The 21,390-nt window shown below is 39.9% G+C and overlaps 1 protein-coding gene across 13 annotated transcripts; it reads left to right on the forward strand.

The window, feature by feature from the left end:
• The first annotated feature begins 342 nt into the window (after window positions 1–342).
• Window positions 343–20,201, forward strand: picalmb (phosphatidylinositol binding clathrin assembly protein b). Of its 13 annotated transcripts, XM_088345181.1 has the most exons (24): window positions 343–875; window positions 3,399–3,541; window positions 3,688–3,763; window positions 3,842–3,944; window positions 4,020–4,113; window positions 4,258–4,369; window positions 4,452–4,558; window positions 4,632–4,673; window positions 6,148–6,159; window positions 8,655–8,740; window positions 8,826–8,949; window positions 9,029–9,162; window positions 10,026–10,126; window positions 10,273–10,425; window positions 10,738–10,812; window positions 11,860–11,952; window positions 12,087–12,197; window positions 13,325–13,441; window positions 13,521–13,551; window positions 13,623–13,722; window positions 14,721–14,780; window positions 15,619–15,723; window positions 16,037–16,142; window positions 18,890–20,201. In XM_088345181.1, exons 1-23 carry the CDS (start codon window positions 746–748, stop codon window positions 16,127–16,129), a joined length of 2,202 nt encoding a protein of 733 aa, XP_088201307.1. In that variant the 5' UTR covers window positions 343–745; the 3' UTR covers window positions 16,130–16,142; window positions 18,890–20,201. The 13 variants fall into 13 exon arrangements, with proteins under 13 accessions (XP_088201307.1, XP_088201311.1, XP_088201309.1 ...); XM_088345185.1 differs by lacking the exon at window positions 11,860–11,952; XM_088345183.1 differs by lacking the exon at window positions 10,738–10,812.
• Window positions 20,202–21,390: the final 1,189 nt, after the last annotated feature.

Consider the following 21,390-nt stretch of genomic DNA (forward strand, 5'->3'; position numbering starts at 1 on the left):
TTGGATCGATCCGCCCACCCAAAATCTCCATTAAAGAAAAGGCATTTTTAGGAAAGTGGTGGAGCAAAGTTTCGATACGGCTATGATATTACAATCTACTAACAACATAGTAACAGTGATAGTTCTAATGGAAAGGTCACTCAGTATCGACAATATCGATATTTGAATCGATCTGCCCACCATACTCTCCATTAAGAAGCGGCATTTTTAGAAAAGTGTTGGAGGGGAAAAGTTCCGATACCACTACAATAGTGTCGATCCGATACAAGATCTTGTAGAGTATCGATAAAGTCGATGTTTGGATCGATCCACCCACCCTTACTACAAAGGGACGGCTCACTGAACCCTTTCGTTCGCGAACGGCACATCACTAGTTCCGCCATTTCCCCCCACTACTCCAGGCCCAGTTCGGCTCTCCTTTTTTCCTACCCTGCATCGGCGGCACCGGGAGGCGGAGCGGCGCTCGGCAGGCAGGCAGGCGGGGATCCGGTGTGCCACAGCGGGATGAGAGCGAGACCGAAAGCCGGGGCGGATGAACGCAAACACCGCTAGCCTTGAATGCTCGACGGACACATTGTGAACGGTTTTTGTTGTTATTGTCGGGTGATTAGCTTAGCAGTGATTTCTTAACAAACCAACGCGGCGGGTGAACCGAGGAGGCGGACGTTTTCTTTCCCGACGATCGACGCCGGTAACGGTGTTATTATTTCCTCTCCCCCTCCGGTGTTTTACCGACTGAACGAAGATGTCGGGGCAAAGCATTACGGACCGGATAACGGCAGCCCAACACAGCGTAACGGGATCTGCCGTGTCCAAAACAGTTTGCAAGGCCACTACTCACGAAATAATGGGCCCCAAGAAGAAACATTTAGACTGTAAGTATGTTATCAATGTGTGTTTATTTGTGTTATTTGAAAGAACAATGTCGACGTTAAAAGCGGGTTGTGGCTCTAGCCGCTCCGCGAGAAAGTAGGCCGCAAAGCCTGAGGCGGAGCTAACATGCTAATGCTAGCGCACGTCACCGTAATGTTAAATGGAGCAAATAAAATATACATTTCCTCACTTGTTGGGATTCTATTATCCACTTTGAAATGAATTGTCGTTAAATGACGTTATATTTCATTTATATCCCCCGTTTAGTTGTTCGCCTTCTATTCGTAGGCGACAGTAGTGGATGCTAATGACGTTAAATGATGACAATGGCTTGATATTCTAATTTAAACACTACCATTATTGCCTATATAGCGTATGCTCCGTAATCATAATATTATTTAATTTTTCTGAATAAAATATATTTATAGTAATTTTGAGTTTGCAGGTGGCACACCTGTTGTGCTCCTCAGGTGACTCCCCCAAGGAGCTACAACAACATACCCTCCGCAGATTAACACCCAAAATACAATTATAAATGGGAACAAATTGCTTTTGGGTGATGATTGAGTACATATAAACGAGTATTATGAAAAATATTTCATGCACAGGCTTTGAAAATACCTGTCAACCTCCAGTGACTAAAATTTGCTCAGGCCAAGCTATTATATCTTCTGATCCCTCCCTAAAACTGTATTTTATTCTTTGTTTTGTGGATTAAAAAAATAAGGATAAACCTTAGAGGTTCCACATAAGGAAGCCATGGCTGTCAGCCCTGAGTGCAGAGAGGTTGAACAATAAAACAAATTCCCCTGAACATCTGGTTATTCTTTCGGGATTCTATGAAATAAGCGAAAATACTTACAGTAAAACAGCTCAGAGGCTTTAAAACTACTTCCCTTTGTCGTATGGTTGCATACGGGTATGTCAAGAACTCTTACCAGGACTTTGAGGTACTTGTCATTTCAATGACTCAACTTAGCCTGTGTACTCGTCGATAAATTTCTCAAGCTTCTCCCGGTTTTGCATGATCTAGGTTGTCTTTCTATTCCACTTGAAATTTCTGAGCATGATGTTTAACGGTAGAAATAATCACAGAAATCTATGTAAAAACAATGACAGGCTTATTAATGAGACGCAAGTTTTTTGGGGTGTAGATTCCTGTTGGCTCCCCACCCCCCCCAAAAATGTTTTAATGCAAAGTTTAGCAATACCGCTTTTTTCGTCAAGATTCATAAGCATATTGTTTTTAAGCTTTGTAATTGTCTTTTTATTGGCTTAAAATGCCACCGAAATTTCCTTTTTTGGAGTTCCAAGCGTTTCATTTTATATGACAGGCTTATTGATGAGACACAATGGTTTAGTGTTGATTCCTGTGGGGTTTGCAGGTTAGTTTTTAAATGCAAAGATTAGCAATCTCTACTCACATTCGGCCAATTTAAAAAAAATAATTATTATGCTTTACTGTTTTGAGTTCCAAGCGCTCCTTTATTGTACCTCCCATGCTAAAATGAGGCAATGTAATTCTTTCTCAGTAGGTTTTTAATGGTAAAAATTTACATGGTAATAGCAGTTTTTCACCCGGTACACCCTACTCATTGGTTTGTACAGTTTGTATGATTATGACTTACACTTTGGACTATGAACCCAAATGTAACATGATTTTATTTTCTTACGAGTTATCTTTGTGTCACACAAGGGCAAGGCATGTGATTAACCTTGGTGAATCATCTCTGTTCTCTCATGAATACTGTCATAAGAAAGCCCCCCAAAACATTTTTTGCTGTGACATGACACAGCCTCCTTCATATTTATCCTCCTGCTCCTCACGTTTTGCTAGGCTCTGCAGTCAGTCACCCATGCTAACTAGTGGCCGCTTTTCACGGAGGTTAACCTGCCCTACTTTTCAGGAGTCAAATATAGGACGGCTAAAAGAAAGAAGACCAATAAACCTGTCAATCAGATCTGTGCTATCGACAGCCAGGTTTTTAAGGATAAATACACTTATGGTTGCAAAATGGGGTCAAGCAGCTTTGGCTTTCGTCCCTCAGCCAATACTGTGGATGTTAAATGATATGAGCCACTAGCAAGTGGGACAGCACATGTATGATTTACTGATCGCTGGCAGCAGCTTCTATCAGTGAACAGAAACCCGAATGCATTTTCTACGATTGTTTCCCCTTAATATTAAAAGCAGGCCATATTAGGTCATAGGTTTGACTTGTTATGGCATTCCTAAATTAAGTGAGAAGTATCAAGTCATCCCATTGTGTTATAGCAATGCTGCAGAGGAAACATTCCTAAATTCCACAAAGACTTATTTAAACATAGCTTGTTCAATTAGCCAATATTGGCTCTTCAGTAAAAGGTATTGGGCACATTTTGCCTATTTCATATATCTGCCATAACATGATTCGGAAAAATATTAACTGGGTCACACCTGCAGATCTCCGCCTTTCCCTCACCAGTTTTTTTTTTTGAACGCTAAAAAGTACAAGATCTTAATGCCCAATTTATTACCACATCAGACTTAATCCACTGCACGAACGAGATGAACGTGAACATTCCCCAACTGGCTGACTCGCTGTTTGAGAGGACCACCAACACCAGCTGGGTGGTTGTGTTTAAGTCCCTCATCACTACTCACCACCTCATGGTGTATGGCAACGAGGTGAGCAAACACGCTATGTTGGATAATCTCTCAACAACCCAGGCAGCGATGTCAAGCAGATTATGATTGCATGTATGATTAGATTAAAACATTTTCTTTTTTTTTTTGGTGTGATTTGTGCTTTTGCCTTTTGCTTGCATTTTCAGCGTTTTGTGCAGTACCTTGCTTCGAGGAACACATTATTCAACCTCAGTAATTTCTTGGACAAAAGTGGCCTGCAAGGTAGCTTTAATGCCTCATTCACAGCCGTGAGGCCAACGTGTTTTGTATGACATCACTCTCCTTTTTTGTTTGTTCCAGGTTACGACATGTCCACCTTTATCCGGAGGTACAGTCGCTACCTGAACGAGAAAGCCGTCTCGTACAGACAGGTTGCCTTTGATTTCACCAAAGTTAAGCGAGGGTAAGATACTTGAGGGGGATTTTGTTGATTCTGTCACTATGTAGTTATTTTACTGTGTATTATCCCCCATGTTAGCGTGGATGGCGTTATGAGGACCATGAACACAGAGAAGCTGCTCAAGACTATACCCATTATTCAGAACCAGATGGATGCCCTCCTCGATTTCAATGTGAGTCGAAGCCAGGAAATTCTATGTTGCCATAGAACAAAAAAGGAGGGTAGGGGGTTGCTTCCTACTGCGTACATGCTTTCTCTGAACACGACAACACAAATGTCAGGCGTGTGCAAAACGGGGCTGATTGCTTTCCTGCAGGTCAATGCCAACGAGCTGACTAATGGAGTCATCAATGCAGCCTTCATGCTCCTCTTCAAAGACTCCATCAGGCTCTTTGCCGCCTATAACGAAGGCATCATCAACCTGCTTGGTAAGAAAAAGACCCCTCTTGGATTCTCTCCTCTCCAGTTATTCACGGCAATTGTTAACCCTCTCTGCATTTCTATTAATAGAGAAATACTTTGACATGAAGAAAACCCAGTGCAAGGAAGGGCTGGATATTTACAAGAAATTCCTCACCCGAATGACACGGATATCAGAGTTCCTCAAAGTAGCAGAGGTAATTGCTGGTTGTAGGCTTTCATGCAGCGAGGAAAATCAACTCATATGGCTTTCTTTTTGTATTCTCACAGCAGGTGGGCATTGACCGAGGAGACATTCCGGACCTTTCCCAGGTAAACATGCACGCTTGCTGCTCTCGCTGTTTGGCCCTTTTTCTTTCTTGGTTACATTTTTTTAATTTTTTTTTCTAAATCTCTCCCCTGTCTCTTTATGTGTATCTGCCCATTTCTGACAACACAGGATAAAAAAAAATCCCCTACTTATGTGTATTGTTAAATGTAACGACGTCCAAGCTGTAGTAAAAAGGTCTTTGCTGCAGGTGTTTGCCTACAATTTCAACCAAATGATAAAAGTGATGTTTTGCCGCTCTGTGTAGGAAGCAACAAGTAAAATACAGCTCTTGAATGACATAATTGTTTTTTCCTGTGATTAAAGTTGCGAGACAGCCGTCTCCAGCTAATTTTGTAGTGCCGCTGGCAAGAGCGGTAGTTATCACTCAACACAGCATTAAACTCCCGCTGTGTTGATTGAGATTGATGTGGCTTTGTGTCAGCTATGTATTTTAACTGCAGTTTCAGCGTCACACCACTATCTAGGCGCTTAATCAACAGCAGTCCACCGGAAAGCCCAGTAGCGACTAAGGAAAACATTTCAGGGCGCACTCCTATTTCCTGGTTTCCTCTATTAAGTATAAAAAATCCAGAAATGGGTTTATTAGATACCTGTTGTTGGGAGTAAGCCTAATAAATTTGATAGTTTTTCATTCAGAATGAACGCGCGCTTATTTGCGTGCCGTGTGTTGGTGGCCGAATCCACTACTGCAGTTTTTTTAATATAGGATTTTGACTTTAATGTTTCCTGGCAGTGCTTTGCATGTCAAAAGCACTTGTGTATGAAATAGTAATGGTTACACGTTGTAAAGCTCTTTGAGGACTATATGACCAGGATGGAGAATGAACCCTACTTCCTTAATTTTTTTAAAGAATGCAATGCGTTTGAGGAGTCACCGATACAAATAACACCAAAGCTTTAAAACATAATTTTTAAAGGAGACTTTAATATAATTTGATCATTTTAAGTTTCTCTGGTACTGGATTGTATGTAACATTTAGTTGAGGAATACAGCACCTCTGCCTTAATTTAAAAAGACCCTGTTACTAGATTAAGTGAGTGCACTTGGGGAGCTTTCTGCTGAGTTTATGACAATCATTTTGTGCCAACAAAACAATCAAATTTGTTATGTCAATAAGGAGATCTTTGGCATTGTCGCAATTGGCTGTTATGCCCTCTTCTATGCTTTTTGCATGTTTTCCCTCTTAAATGCATGTTTCCACAGGAGGTGGTGCTTTTTACATGTCCTTTTTTTATTCTTCAGCGCCTCCTTTTAACAGTAAATAAAGGTGCCAGGTCCCCCAAAAAGTTTCAGTCTAGTCGCTTTGGCATATGGACATTTTAAGGTTATACACAGAGTCGTAGTGAAGGTGCGGCGCTTTCAGCTTTGTATTTGCTGTGCAGCTCCAATGGATTCTTCACCTGACTGTCACCACCTTTATATTCTGTATTTTTCCCCTTATCCTGCCACTTTAGTTCACAGTCTGTGTAAGTACTATCATTTCACTCTTCTCCATCTTACTTGCTTTGTTGGTGTCCTTTTGCATGCCTGCTCAGTGCCGTATCCCATGTGGTATTGTCCAAAAATTGCAAAGATGTAAGAAAAAGTCAATGCTGACTTTTTTTTTTTTCATTGTAAGGATTAAAATCAGAGTAGCTCATTTGCTGAAATAAATCTGCCTTGTTGTGCTGTAGTTGTGGCCCATATCAGCAACACGTTCGCAGTTGCTGAATTGTGCATCATCCCATACATTTGTTGCTCTCATGCGGAGTAAGTGTATGGCTAGAATGCAGTCATTGGTTGTATCAGTGGTGGCGAACTACACGGTTTAATTGTACCTTCATGTCACAGAAAGTACAATTTTATATACAGTGGTACTTTATAGGTTTATACAAGAACATAAAAAGCAATTTTACATTTTTGTACAAAATGTTGCAATCGTAAAAATTTACTAATACTAGCTTTTTTCAAATGAAGTGGAATTTTGCACACTTCAATTTTTCATCAGTGTATACAGAGAACCCTCGTTTTGTGCGGTTATCGAAGACCCGAACCACCTGCGAAAGGTGCAAATCCACTAAGTAGGGTTAGATAGATAGATACTTTATTCATCCCCGCTTGGAAATTCACCTTCATAAAAGCCCCAAGGGGCAAATTTAACTTGATATGACATCCTTGCTGACTGAGAGTCTAAGACTGTAACAAAATAGCAACTATAGATCTACGAATAATGACACGCAACACATAATTGCAGTTGAATGAATGATTTTTTTTTTTTTTTTTTTTGGGTCATTATACAAAATTAAGATGAAATTGAAGGACTTTCATCAATAGCACGCGCAGCTTCAGGTATGTGCAAAGAGCCCCCACTTCAACGCGATTGCTCCCGTCTACCCCTGTATGGTCCAGGCTTTATCACCCCCCGACACCCATTCAGAAATCTAATTTATGGGACTCGTGCTACACTGTCATGAACGTTGAAGCCCTTCAGCTTGTGTCGGCACCAAGCGACTGGCTAGTTGTGTGCTATCACCGGGTGTTAGCCAAACCGAGCGGTAGGCCGGACCTACAACCAGGGCTTTACCTTCCCTGGTGATTAGCATTTCTTTGCGTTCTTCTGACTTTCCTTAGCGTCCAATTTAATTGATTTTCTTTTTGATGTAACGAGTCGCTAAAAGTTAGACTGCTATCCTTCCTAGTTTTGTTTTGATTCAGAGATGTTTACTGCGCATCCCCTAACCGGGTGGTTGACTAACTGCAAATACCAGCCCATCAGTTGCTCACAGTCACACCAACTCATCGCAAAACGCCCTCCCTAATCTCTCTTGCTGTCTATTAGAAACTCAATGCACGATACGTTTATCAATGACAATGAGGATATCTCAATTCAAATCTGCGAAGTAATGAACCAGCGATAACCGCAGTGCAAAGTAAGGAGGGTGTCTGTACATTTCCTACAGTGATCATCCTCATTAGGTATTCTGTAGTAGTGGTTGGCAACCTTTTCTGTAGCATGGGACCGGTTTAATGGCTGACATTCTCGTGGCCCAAGCCAACGACATTAGTAGTAATAATGATAATAAGCCTAAACAAATTGTGTTATTGCTAGTCCTCTAGGGATCTGGATGACATAAGAAAATTAATTTGGTTTTAGCATCACACAATTTTACTCATGGTACCAGGTTCATTTATTTATTTATTTTTAACTGGAAGGCACATGTGATTGGTCAATAGTTGTACTGCGTGGCTTCGGCTGAGCTCATTCCCAGAATACTCCATTACGCTGCCACTATGTACAACTTTGAATGGAGCTTTATGGGAATGAGTACAGCCAAAACAACGATCGAAGATAGAGATAAGACAACGTGGTACCGTGAGTAATAAATGCAATCCCTTTTCCCATGTCAACCGCTGCAATCTAAGTTTGAATCCAGTTGCATCCAATGATAAGCAAAAGTGGTTGTTGGTATTGTTAACTGATCAACCATTGCGCTAATACGGCAATTTACCAGCATAAAATTACACAAACTTTGAGGTTTTTTAGGGGGATGGATAATAATGGATAACACAAAAGTGTATGCACGGATACATCTAGTATCGTCAAAAAGGGAAACATTCCTTTCTGTGCAGCCGGGTACCGGTCTGATGTCCAGTGGTTGTCGACCGCAGTTGTCAATGGCATGTTCCGGCTGACTTTGTCTCATGTAAACCTTTTTTAGACAATTTATTCTATTTATCATTTTCATTTTTTTTTTTCATTGGCCAAATGTGAGAGTAGTTGAGACAAAGTGGGGAGGGGAGCCATGATTCTAACATTGACTTTGGACTGTACCACTGTATAAAAAAATATTTTATATTCTGTTCATGCTTGGTTGCCCGAAAGTGGCTTTCATCTTGTCGGTGCGCGCACACACACACACAAACCTGAAGTCATGTAGGTTACAAGCGGAATGCTGACCGTGTGTGTTCTCGCCTATGACAGGCTCCCAGCAGCCTCCTGGAAGCTCTCGAGCAGCATTTGGCCTCTTTAGAGGGCAAGAAGGTCAAAGACTCCACAGCAGCCAGCAGGTATGATAATTCAACCGTCACAGCCAGTTTCCTCACCATCGCATATCATGATGCCCACATCCCAGCGTGACCCTCTGTCCCACAGGGCCAGCACTCTGTCCAACGCCGTGTCATCACTAGCGAGCACGGGAATGTCTTTTACCAAAGTGGATGAGCGGGAAAAGCAGGCTGCGCTGGAAGAAGAGCAAGCCCGACTCAAAGCGCTGAAGGTGAATTTATTAAACAGACCGTATCTCAAGGGTGGCTCTTTTCCCCACCTGCCTTCTATTGATGTGTGCCCTCCTGCAGGAACAAAGACTCAAGGAGCTCTCAAAGAGGCCATCCTTTGCCACAACGGACACGTCGCCCATTTCCACCACAGGGGGAACTATTAACACTGCTCCAAACATAGATCTTTTCTCCACGCCGAGCTGTTCTAATGGGTATCTTACTATAAATCAACCTTTTTGTTGTTTTATTTGCAAAGGGCTTATTCGAGAAGTTGTCTATCTGCCAGCCCTGCATGCATGTGATTAGCGCCTGAAATAATAAACTGATGGAAGGCCTAGAAATGCATCAGTTGAGGTGCAAACCAAAGAATTATAACAATTAATATTGATTACTAATATCCCAGACCATAAGAAATTCTAACATTGACTAATCTTTCAGTATGAGGCGGAATTCAATGTATTTTTTTTTAAACATGACGATTAAACTTATTTTCATTAAGAACAATTTATAGTACGTGTCCAAATGCCTGTCAATGACTACACCCTCAAAGTGACAGCTCAGCCCTAGAACATGACAGTATTTCCATAACTATGTCCAAGATTTTATTTTCGTTTGGTTTTAAATAAGTGAAGCAACATGTACTTTCAACTCAATTGTAAAGATGTGTATTGAGTCATTTAAGATTAAAATGTTGCATTCATTTTGCATATCATTTAATAACATTTAGTCACATCAAGCCTTTTAAAGGCAACAGTTATGCTGATGTGGCCCTTTGTGAAAATTAGTTTGAAATTCCTTATTTAGTACGCGGAAAAGTCGAGCCATCATCAGAAAACGTTCGATATTGTGAGCTATTTTTCACAGCAAAAAAAAGCTCCCCCCCCCCCCCCCCCAATTCAACTCCAATCTTTCATAAAGACAAAAATACGATATTTACTGCCAAAGCAATTTTTTAATTTTTTTTTTTTTGTGCGTGCTTTTAATCTCCTTTTTAGAGTAAATGAACAAACATGGCTTTTTCATGCTCTTCATTAATCACTGCATATCTAGATGGTAATTCTATTTATGATTTCAGCGCTGTAAAAATGGAGAGTGACTTGTTTGATCTTCAGCCAACGTTCCAGCCACCCATTCAATCTGCCTCGTCAGGGCTTCCTGTGGCGACAGCGTGGGCAGGTAGAGTGTCACCGACTAAGCTTTATGAATGTCACTGGTGTCTTTTCTGATCTGTTCTGCATGCACTCTTTCTGACGTCCACCAGTTCTTCTGTACTTGTTTTTGGTCTTTCATTTTCTGCTGTCTTTCTCTCTGCCTGCCTGTAGATCCTTTCACCTCCGCCGAAGCTGGAGACGACTCCATGCCAAACCTTAACCCTTTCCTCTCAAAACTTGTTGTCGATGCCTCTCACTTACCTGTCGTGTCTTCAGATGGTGTTAGCTTTTCCACTAGGACATCTGCTCATGAAATGTTTGGTGGTAATGACTCTCATTATGTTTTTCTGCATTGTCTTGGCTCACGAATGTGTAGACGCATGACACAGCCAGCTTGTCTTTCATGCTACTGTAGTTTGAACGCTGTCTCTGTTTTTGTTGTGTGTGTGTGTGTGAAGCCAGAATCCTAGCTTTTTTAGTGCGATTTTGTGCTTCCTATATATCAATATGTCTACTAAGGCTGTATACCAAACTGCTTTGGCCAAAAATCTTGGAAGTTTGAATCTGTGTTGTGCTGTTGTAGAGCTTTTTAAGTTGTTTTTTTTTCTTCTACCAATACTATGTTTGATTCCCTAGATCGATACAATCCCTTTATTGACACAAATTCCACCGATAACAAATGCGCAGTGCGGCTAGAACACTCCATGTCAGGTACTGCAATGGCTCTGAGTCCCTCAAACATAGCATCCCAGATAATACCCATACCATTTTAATTGTAGTGCTAGTTAACCTCGCCCAATGATTATTACTTTATTTTCTGGATTATAAGGCGCACCCAACAACCTCAAATTGGCCAGAAATTCGTAATCTGGTGCGCCTTCTATGCCAACCAAATTGAACATGCGTTGCCATATTATTATTGATCAGTCGCTACATTATATCGCAGACCACAATTGCATAACAATGGTGGCGATGGGGATCGAACTGGATAGCAGTAGTAAAAGCACTGAATGCTACAGTGACAGGTTTGTGACAAACGTTTTAAATGCATGCAGCCATAGATTTATGTATTTTAGGATGAGCAAATTGCTTACTACAATGCCTTTCTCTTTGTTCAGTCCAGAATCCAGTGAGCTTTGTAAAGACTTATGAAATCAATGATACAACACTGCATTTCAGTTGGACCACGGAACGTTAGAATGTCTGACAATATTCTCACGGCCTGGCACAATAACATCAACTATTTGGTACCGTGACTAAAAATATTGTGGTTATGAGATAAAACTTCATGTGTGGACCGTATCCCTGATGATGTAGTAGTGTGTAGAAATTGGCGCTCCCGGCTTTGAGCCTCGTTTGATTCAGGTTGCATCCAATCTTATGCAATTGTGTTCAGTGATATTCCTACTGATCAATTGATACACGAATACGGTAATTTTTATTTTTTGAGCAACCTTTGCACTTACTGGAGTCTTAATTCCATGCCTCTTGCAGTCCCGTGCGCCTTTTTGTAAGAAAAAAACCCATAGATGACTATTTTTCTTTGAGGTGCTTTTTGATCAGGTGCGCCTTATAGTGCAGAAAATACAGTATGTTCTGTATTATTTTAAACTTGGGTAATGTTAAAAATACTTATCAAGTCACTTTCCTTTTTCTGCCTGCTTGTTTGGCTTGGTCCTAAAACGGCTTTTTTTTTTTTTTTTTTTGCTCTGGTTCTTCCTCTCCTTCTTCGTCTTAATGCTTCCTGTGGCGTATCAGACTCCTTCTGTGGCCCAGTGTCCATTGCACAGCACCTCCCACACCAGGGTCCTTTCCCCACAGAGCCCTCTGCTGTAGCAGGTCTATTCAGAGGTATTAAAGGCTCTGTGTCTGTATAGATGTGTAAATCCTGCTCCACTGCTAGTGGATGACTCTCCTAGAACCAAGTCCTGTTTAAGAAGCATCACTTGTCTTGACTGCAGCTGTCCTCTTTTCATCTTTTTAAGGATACTCTGCGCCCCAGCCCCCTCCCCAGCCACCTGCAGGAGGTTTGCAAGTGGACTTTGAGTCTGTGTTTGGAGCTAAAGCCACAGGCAGCAACAGCCTAAATGCGGAAGGTTTGGATTTAATGTCACCCTTTCTAAACTTTCATTAATTTACAGCTTGATGTAATTAATGTGACAAACATGAAACTAAATTGGAGGGTGTGTCCTCTCATTTTTTATGGAAATGCAAGCTCATTCTCTCCCCATCTATTGTATGCTTTTATTTGGTCTTAATTGTGTTGAAACGGTCTTCACAAAATTCCTCCAAGTGAGCATGACAGGTTTTTTAGTAACCAGGGTGAAGCTGCAATAATGTGTTTTTTTTTTTTTACCTCCGTAGGTTGAAGTAATGTGCTTAATATGTAACTTGTATAATAGGGGAGTTAATATGAATAATATTTGTTAGCGTGAGTTCTTTAATTATGACATAATTATGTGAGTGGTAGAATAGAATTTGTCATGGCAACATTCCAAATCACCAACAAAGTGCCAACCTGATGGTGCAAGAATATTTTATAAGATAAAATGACCGTTTAAAATGATATATGTTAAGGGTAAAAGTATAAAACTAAGATTTTACATTTGTTAAAAATTAACTGCAAATTTTCTAAGCATGGTAACCAGTGTTTAATTTTGCAGTGTTAAGGTGATTTTTGCCTTGGGGTAGAAGCTGTTTTTCAATCTTAGTTCTAGACTTAATAGTCCTATATCATCTACCTTAAAGCAAAAGGTGTCATGTGATCCCTCGTCAAACCATTAGTTCATATAAAGTTACCCTTTTGCTTTTTTTGCGTTTAAAAGTTATGATCATGTAAGAAAAACGTAATCCAATGGCCAGGTTTTCAAGTAGACTCATATAGAGGCTCTAGCCTTCTTGTGGGCTAAAAGAGGACAATCCTTGTGTTGCAAGTATTCATAATGTTTTTGTTATCCTTAAAGATGTCAAAAGAAGCATAACTTATACAAGTTGACATGTTGTCCAATTTTGGGTGGTGCTACATGTTTGAATCATTGTCAACAGTCAGTAGAACTTCATTATCCACAACAAGTGTAAACACAATTTCATCAAAGCCTTTTCGAGACTGATAATAAAAGACCATGTATGTAATGAAAGGCATTTGCCCTTTTAATCTAAACATCAGTTGCCAAGTGAACAGCAAAGCCTTAGTTTATCATTTTATATCCCTCTATTTTGTCAGATATTGCTGGTGGGATCCTTAAACCAACTCTTGCCGGCTCCAATCAGATGTCCAGTCAACAACCAGAAAAGTTGGTGTCAGATGACCTTGACTCTTCCCTTGCCAACCTTGTCGGCAGTACGTATGCACTCTTTAATTTTTAATCTGTTGAATCTAATGGTCTTGTGGGTGCTGAAGTATGTGTTTTTTCCCTCAGACCTCGGCATTGGAAACGGAACCATAAAGAAGTAGGTGGCATTCGGGTCTGTTTTTGTAGGACTGCAAAAAGAATAACTAACTTGATCACCTTAATCCATAGTGACATCCATTGGAGTCAGCCTGGTGAGAAGAGAATGACAGGTGGTACCAATTGGCAACCAAAAGCTGCGCCGACGACAACTTGGAACCCCGTTTCTATGGTGATTTACTCTTGTGGTTGCGGTGGAGAATGAAAAAAGTTTCAGGCCTGCTAGAACATTTATTTTAACACCTCAAAAATACTGGATAGATCAGCCAGATATGTTTTTTTTTTCATGAATACACCTGGCTCGGAGATGAGAGACATGGTAATCCTTACTGTGACTCTACATTTTATTGTATGCCAAGTCGAAGCAACACGATAAATTATTGATTTGGCCCAAAATATATAGGACAAAGTTTTAATTACAGTATACACCAAAAGATCCCTTTTTGGCTGCACGTCTCTAAGGAATCCTTGATATAAAAGCTCGTCAAACATTCAATGTTCACTAATGCAACACCTGATAAGCCACAGAACAAACTTTAAACGCCGGAAAGCTCCTACCAAGCACCCTGAGCAATTGGGTTGGGTGAGAGGTAGTGAACTCCCCCAATCCATCTGTATTGTTGTTTGCTGTATTGTGTGACATTACAGAAGAACGGTGCATGTACCTTGTTTTGAAACCATTTACATCAAAGATGATTAACTGCAGGAGAGACCAATATTAAGTGTTATATTTGTTGGTATGTATGTTATTAAACAGAAAAATGCTTGACAGGAAAGTCCATAGGAAAACGTCTTATGTGTAGCTTTTCATCATTGTTAATATTAGCGCACACCCTGGGAACGAGGGAAAGCCAGTGCCAATCCTTTTTTGTCCCTCAGCAGGCCTTATTCATGAATGTCACATGACTAAAACCTAGAAAACAATCCAGCAGTGTTGTTCACAATCTGAGCCTTTGTGTTGTAATGTTTGCATTTCGTGGCGGATACAAAGCAAAAGGCCAGCGCCCTTAAGGTGAAATTTAAAAATGACATGCGTTTTCTGCAAAAGAAAATATTATTGTGTTTACCAACAAACGCTTGGCTTCAACTTAAAAAATAAAGAAAATACCTTATGTCACTGAACTGCAATTGTTTCCAGCATGAACATGTCCTCTACTTGTTTTCCTGTAGCCACCATCCATCATGGCCTTCCCTGCCACTACACCCACAGGCATGATGAGCTATGCCATGGTGAGTACTTCAAATGTAAAAACAGGATTCATGTATGAACGTAAAACTTGGGCTTATTTATGCATCATTATCATTGTGTAAAAACTGCTGCCCAAGCAGTACTGCCCAAATATAACTTAAACCAAAGTTAATGAATCCAAGCAAATCTGAGAATAATTGAAATTATTGGATTAAAAACTAAAATGCTAACGGCATTATTTTATTTAAAATGTATTGTAAATCTCTGGTGAATGGCTCAGTATGAACACTAAAAGTGGCTATGAGAATAAGTGGAAATATAATTTTTTACAATTAATAGTAGCTGTGCATAAAACGTTGAAAATGGAAAATCGAACTGGTTTGGATAAGAATGTTAGTAAATAATGTTTTTTTTTTTTTTTATTTGAACACTTTTTCAATTTGGCCAAAAGGGGGCGGCAGAACCCAATCGTTTATAATTTTTCCCATACTTGAAGAAATAATCGAAAAAAATAAATGCTTCTACAATGGGAGGTCAGTTTTTTTTTTTTTTTTTTTTTTTTTTTTTTAAATATTCTGTAAACGGAGGATAACACGTCGACAATGTAGATTATCTATTTTCATCTGAAACTTTCCTCACGTTTTATTTGATAACCACACAAGCACATCTTTCACTATTCGCTCTATAAGCTTTAACATTTACTACCAGCATCTGCTCATTTTTTAAGTTTCTTTTTTGCTTAAAATGTCTTATTACCCTGAAAGCTTCAGTAATAAAGATATTAAGTTGGAGGAACCACTCAAAATATATTTTTCTTTTCCCCAGAAACACTATTTTAAGCAAAATGTTATTGTTTTTTAAAATTCCTTTTCTCTGCAGCCTCCACAAATGGGATCCATGGGCATGATGAATCCACCCACTATGATGTACAGCCAACCTGTAATGAGGCCGCCCAACCCTTTTGGCTCCGTGTCCAGTACTCAGGTGGGTGCGCTGTTTTTCCTCCCTCCTGCCAGCTTTCGTTGTGTTTGTAGTCATCATGCTCTGTCATATTCCCAAGTTGGCGCAAACATGATGATCGGGTTTGAATGAGCCTCGGCTCACTCCTCAAACTGCAGATCATCTTTGTTCTTAGTTTTTTTTTTTCCCCTCTCCTCCATATATCCAACTCATTGGAATTGACATCACGGCTTGTTCAAACTAATTTCATCCCCCTCTTTCCTCTTCTCTGCGCTGGCTCTGACCACTCCTTTGGCCCTCCTATTTCCTGTGTCTGTGCGTGTCTTCCTTTGAATAGCCCTCGGCAGCCTCTAGTCCTTCCAGCCAGAGTCCTCTCCGAGCACCCGGACAGGACCCGTTTGCACACCTCTCGCTCAAGGATTTCTTGTAGAGCGTCTTTTTAGGTACAGCATGCCCCTTTCTGCTAACTGATGCATTTTGCCCCCATACACTGCATGTTTTAAACATCTATTCTTGTGTACCTTTCTTCTCTCAAACCATTTTCTTCATCCGTTTGTCTTGGTTTGCCATGCATTCTACATACTTTATTATCTGTTTTTGCTAAATTCACTGTCTTGATGATCAGGCTCACTTTGCCTGTTTTTATCATGACAGTCATGACCGACTGCTGTGATATGATTGGTTATCATTTTTTTTGAAATGGCATTATACCAGTGATTAGGTATCTATGCCGTGCCCATAACACATTTTAACTGTTTTCTTTAAATATCCATCAATGGGGTAGACTGTTGCACTGAAGTAGGTTACGCTTGCACCGTCTAGTTTAATATTAACTCGGCAACTTTTGTATGCAAGTCTGTACTTTCCAGTTGACCCAAGAGACTTACTTGACTAACAGTATTTAAGTATCAGTGTTAGAAAAAACGTCTAATTAGGGATGTGGGATTGATGAATGGCTATTTTGACAAGTGGTTACCTGAGCAACAAATCTGGAGTCATACTTTTTTTAATGGACTACAGACGCTGCCCTACTTGGTTCAGTGCTATATTTTGTATAGAATGCAAGTTTAAGGTTTATACAAGTATGTTTAAGGCTTGTATAAGTAACCTGAATCATTTTGAAACTGAGGAATTAACGTTTAATAAAATAATATACTCTATGATGTTGCAAATCAGGCTGAATGATAAAGCATAGTACTGAAAAACAAAAATACACATTAGGCGTTGACATTCTGTGGTCTGTGAATCCCTTTGAGACTCCTTGTGATTTAAGGACGTCACAAATAAACATGACTTGACTATAAAGTTAAGTTTAACCTACTTTTGGAAGAGTTGGGCGACTTCCTCTTTCGTCAAGTTCTTAGCGTGCTAGAGATGCAGTGCAGTGTGTATACACACAAACCAGGAAGTAGAAGCTGGATTTCTTCTTTGGGTGGATGCTGGGTGACCTCTCACAGCGCCACGCGGCGGAAAGAAGCACTACAGTAATGTCCTGTACTCGGATAAAGGTGCACACAATACAAAATCTAACTTGCAGTAATGTCCGGATATTTTCTGACATCCCCAAAAAATGTTCGTATGTACCGTTGTTTGTAACTCGAGATCGTCTGTACTTCAAAATATCAACTCAGCCGTAACTTGGTTGTCAAATATGCTCTATGCACAACATCCAGCACAGATGATATTGCTTCCTCATCTCTGTGCAAACATACAATAGATAAGGCACAATACAAATGACCAATAGCAGCCACATCGAATACCAAATTTTCTGTTGTTTTTTTTTTTTTATTAAAGTAATGCCTAGGCGAACCACCGCTAACAAGTGAGAGGTCCCCAGCTAGAGACCGTGCGGTAACATATGGTCAAGTCAAGTCAAGTCAAATTTATTTATGATGAACCTGGAGAGGGATGGGTGGCACCAGGCTGTACTTGCCCTAGACACACCCCAGAAAATGGTGCCCCAATGACCCTAGGGGTTAAGTGATCCAACCAATATACAAAATATTGCCTTTGATTATAAATCTTCAACATATAGCCTGAATCTAAGAACAGTTTTGCATTTATTTGCCAGAAGGCAGAGATAGGAAGGGCTAGGGGATGGAGATATTTTGGATGGCTGGATTCGTATAATTTTTACTCCAAAAATAGTATTGTAGTGTCGTTTTCAGAGGAGTGTCAAATCTTTGTCCCTTTTTAAATGGTAAAAATTGATATTTTTGTAGCGTAACCTGTATTATCAGCCGCCCTGGTTTATTCCTGGACGCTGGCTATTTCAGCTGAAAATGAAAATCTCCATTCTGATCCCTGGAAATAGTATGCATATAACTAAAGAAAATTCAATTGATTACTTCCTCTTGAATTCATGAGATCAGATTCAAGAAATGGACACAAATTTCGACCTTAAATTAAAATGTATTTAACAAATTATTTGTCCCTAGTTTTTTCCCAAATGCTAGTTTTTAAAAATATATATATATATTTAACAATCTAGGTTTCAAATCAGTATTTGGTGTAAATTAATTATACCAAACCCTAAAAATTGCTGACATAAATGCTTTTTCACTCCAACCAAAAAAAAATGGTGTTCTGTACATGGAACCTCCCTGAAAAAAACACACATTTTATTTATTTAGTGCTTCCTAGTGCTAAAAAATGTTATTCTTTAAACAAAAATAATATGATGAAAAATACAAGAACTATCATACAAAGTTGCATTTAAAAAAAAAAAACTTTTAGGTCGAGAAATTTGATTTTTGCATAACATGAAGCTCACCTAGAGGGAACGGATGTAGTTGTCCATCTTACTGCTAACGGGTACCCAGAAACGTCACGAAAAAGATTCTGCTTTTTGGTCACTTTAAACTCCGTAGTTTGTGTTCTTCCTTGCACGACAGAAAACTGCAACATCTAGTGGTCACATAATGCAAATTGTCCCTTCAATTGAAAATTGCACATGGGCCTGCAATGTTTTGAACATGGACCCTTTTTTCCAACTTGCTCGGCACTGCATGGAAGGTTACAGTATTTGTAATATTTTAGTTCATGTTGGCACGGTGCTTTTTAAATTAAGGTGTACTGATTCAAATGTGAACTACACCACACCCAAGTAATGCTCAATGCATGGCAGGCTTTATTCAACACTATAATGTTAACCAGGTCACATTCTAACTTTGCTCATCCTCTCTTGCAGACGCAGTTCATGTAACTTTGAAGCGCTCGTCTCCCTCGGATAGATGAAGCACTTAGAAGCAAAAAGCTTTGTCATCTTCCTGGTCTCCGGAGAGACATTCACGCACCTCTACCACACAGACACACTCGCATAGATTCACCAACTCACATACTACACAAATTGAGAGCTGCGATAGCTTTCAGTCATCATGGTAACGGAGGATTCCCTCTCCATTTTACGGTGTCATCTGTAAAGGTAAAATTCCGGCTGCTAGAAAAAAACGTTTATGTATTTGGTTAAAAGAAAAAAAAGTGGGTAGGGGGGGACTGGTTGTATCCGAATGACGACCTTCCCCTCAGTCCATCAATATCACGGCGTAGTGATGCTGACGACGTCGATGCCCGTTTAGTTTGTGTCTTTTCTACCGTGTTTACAGTAGACATTCCCTGTGTGTCGTTTGTATTTATTTATGATTATCGGTCGGAGGAGCTCGAGTGGGAATTTATTGTAAAATCAACAGCGCATAATTACGAGCATCGAACACGTGTGGGAGTGCTTTGCCATTGAATCTATCAAGGGGTAGAGTGACAAATAGCTATTATATAAATGACACCTATTAAGCCGAATGATAGAGCACTAAATATTGACTTTTTTCCTAACTATTGCTAGATGAGCATTTAAAAAAAAAGAAAAAAAATACACATCACAACCCCACGGAAGCGGGGGTGGCCCACCATGATACCCTTAAAACACGGTAATGTAAAAAAGGCATACTTTTTCTGAATTTAGTATGACCCTCGATGGATATCATGAAATGTTGGTCAACAGTACATAGTGCATCTTGTGCCTATATAGGGGACTTTTTTTGTTTTTGTGTGTAACTCGAGTAACACTTCACGCACCATCCCGACGATGACGGCGGGCTCCATCTTGCTTTAATAGCTCGGCACGCCATCGACTCTGCAAAATTGTCGCGGCCGCCTTTACTCTGAATGTGAAGAGTTGTCTTCATGTGGCACACATCTTTCCATTTCGCACGCGAGGCCACCTGCCCACCAGGCGGTGGCGCCGTAGGAACTGGAGGAAGAGGGACGAGAGCTGTTGATCGGCACTCAGTGTAAATATAATTAAGAAAAATGAAATGACTGTTCTTCGATTTGCAAGAAGTGAAAGATGTATGAAATATGAACACAATTCAAATGTAATTTGACTCTACCTATTAAGTCTTGATTCAGGATGATCCTCTGCACATCTCTTCTGTCATTAGAACCTGTAGCAGGCGACCACTCAAATCTTGTTTTTCTTTTTCAAATAAAGAGCAGCTTCCACAAAACTCTACTGTTTCCCTCTATTTTTTACCTTTTACCCTGAAGACATGACCAAATAATTTCACACTTAATTCAGCTGTAAGAACCATTTGTAGTTACTTTCCCTCGGTGCAATGTATAAATTTAGGTTTAACTCACTTTTGGAAGATGCGCTTCAAGAGAGTGGCCGTAAAAAAGCGATTCAACCATTTTCTCAACCATGTTTAGTTGCCAAAAACTTGAATAAAATGCAAAAAGTCCTGAGATTTTTGTGCCTTTTGATATATTTGGAATTGTGCATCGAAATGTCAGGTTTTGACTCCAAAGTGTGACCAGGTTTATACAGTACTTCCATGTCGATATATTGATACCCTGTTTTTTTTTATAAACATTTGAAAATAATTGTAAATGGAAAAATGCCCTTCTCCTGCACAGAGAATGACGTTTGACTTCTGCAAAACGTTTTCCTTTCTGTAATATTAAACTGTTGACCACATCTGATATTGTTACATATTTAAACGTCTTTGAGACAAGTCAACTAAGTCGCCACTAATACCCACTGAAGTAATTTTAACATTATTTTCATAATTTGAAACTGGTTTTCATCCCATATCCTACTCACTGTTAACGCAGTATCATCATTTGTATGGGGTAATTAACTCAAATTATTTACATTGCTATTCTGTGTTAATCATTTGTAAGGAATTGTAAAGAGAAAAAAAACATTTGTTCCTCATGCATAATGACATTTTGGAAAAACTGCACCTTTCAACTTCTCTAATTGTGCCAAATTTAATTGTCTTGCAGACAAGTTAAACAATCCTCCACTGATACTTGAGTATATTTTTACCATTATGTTTACAGTAAAAACACTATTTTTTTGCATTATAAGGGGCACTACCAATTTATAGTGTTTTGTCATCTGATTATCATACATAAGGTTCAATAGCTGCTGTAACAGTTGGGGTTTTTATCTGGCCATCCATTATGTGCACCGCTTATCCTCAGTAGGGTTGCTGGAGCCCATCCCAGCTATCTTCGGGCAGTGGGCAAGGGACATCCTGAACCGGTTGCCAGCCAGGCGTCGCAGGGCACACAGAGACGGACAACTCACCTTGGGACAGTTTGGACCGGCCAATTAACCTGACATGCATGTTTTTGGAATGTGGGAGGAAGCTGGAATGCCCGGAGGAAAGCCACGCAAGCACGGGGAGA

Source organism: Urocampus carinirostris, chromosome 10 (assembly GCF_059441175.1).
Source record: "Urocampus carinirostris isolate Australia breed hairy pipefish chromosome 10, RoL_Ucar_1.0, whole genome shotgun sequence".
In the NCBI taxonomy this organism is placed as follows: Eukaryota; Metazoa; Chordata; class Actinopteri; order Syngnathiformes; family Syngnathidae; genus Urocampus; species Urocampus carinirostris.

Excerpts from the sequence above, each read along its gene's own strand:
- picalmb (XM_088345181.1), top strand. The coding sequence starts at position 746 with ATGTCGGGGCAAAGCATTACGGACCGGATAACGGCAGCCCAACACAGC. Across the intron at positions 4,559-4,631 it reads AGTTCCTCAAAGTAGCAGAG|CAGGTGGGCATTGACCGAGG; the intron begins GTAATTGCTGGT and ends GTATTCTCACAG. Across the intron at positions 8,950-9,028 it reads CCCGACTCAAAGCGCTGAAG|GAACAAAGACTCAAGGAGCT; the intron begins GTGAATTTATTA and ends GCCCTCCTGCAG.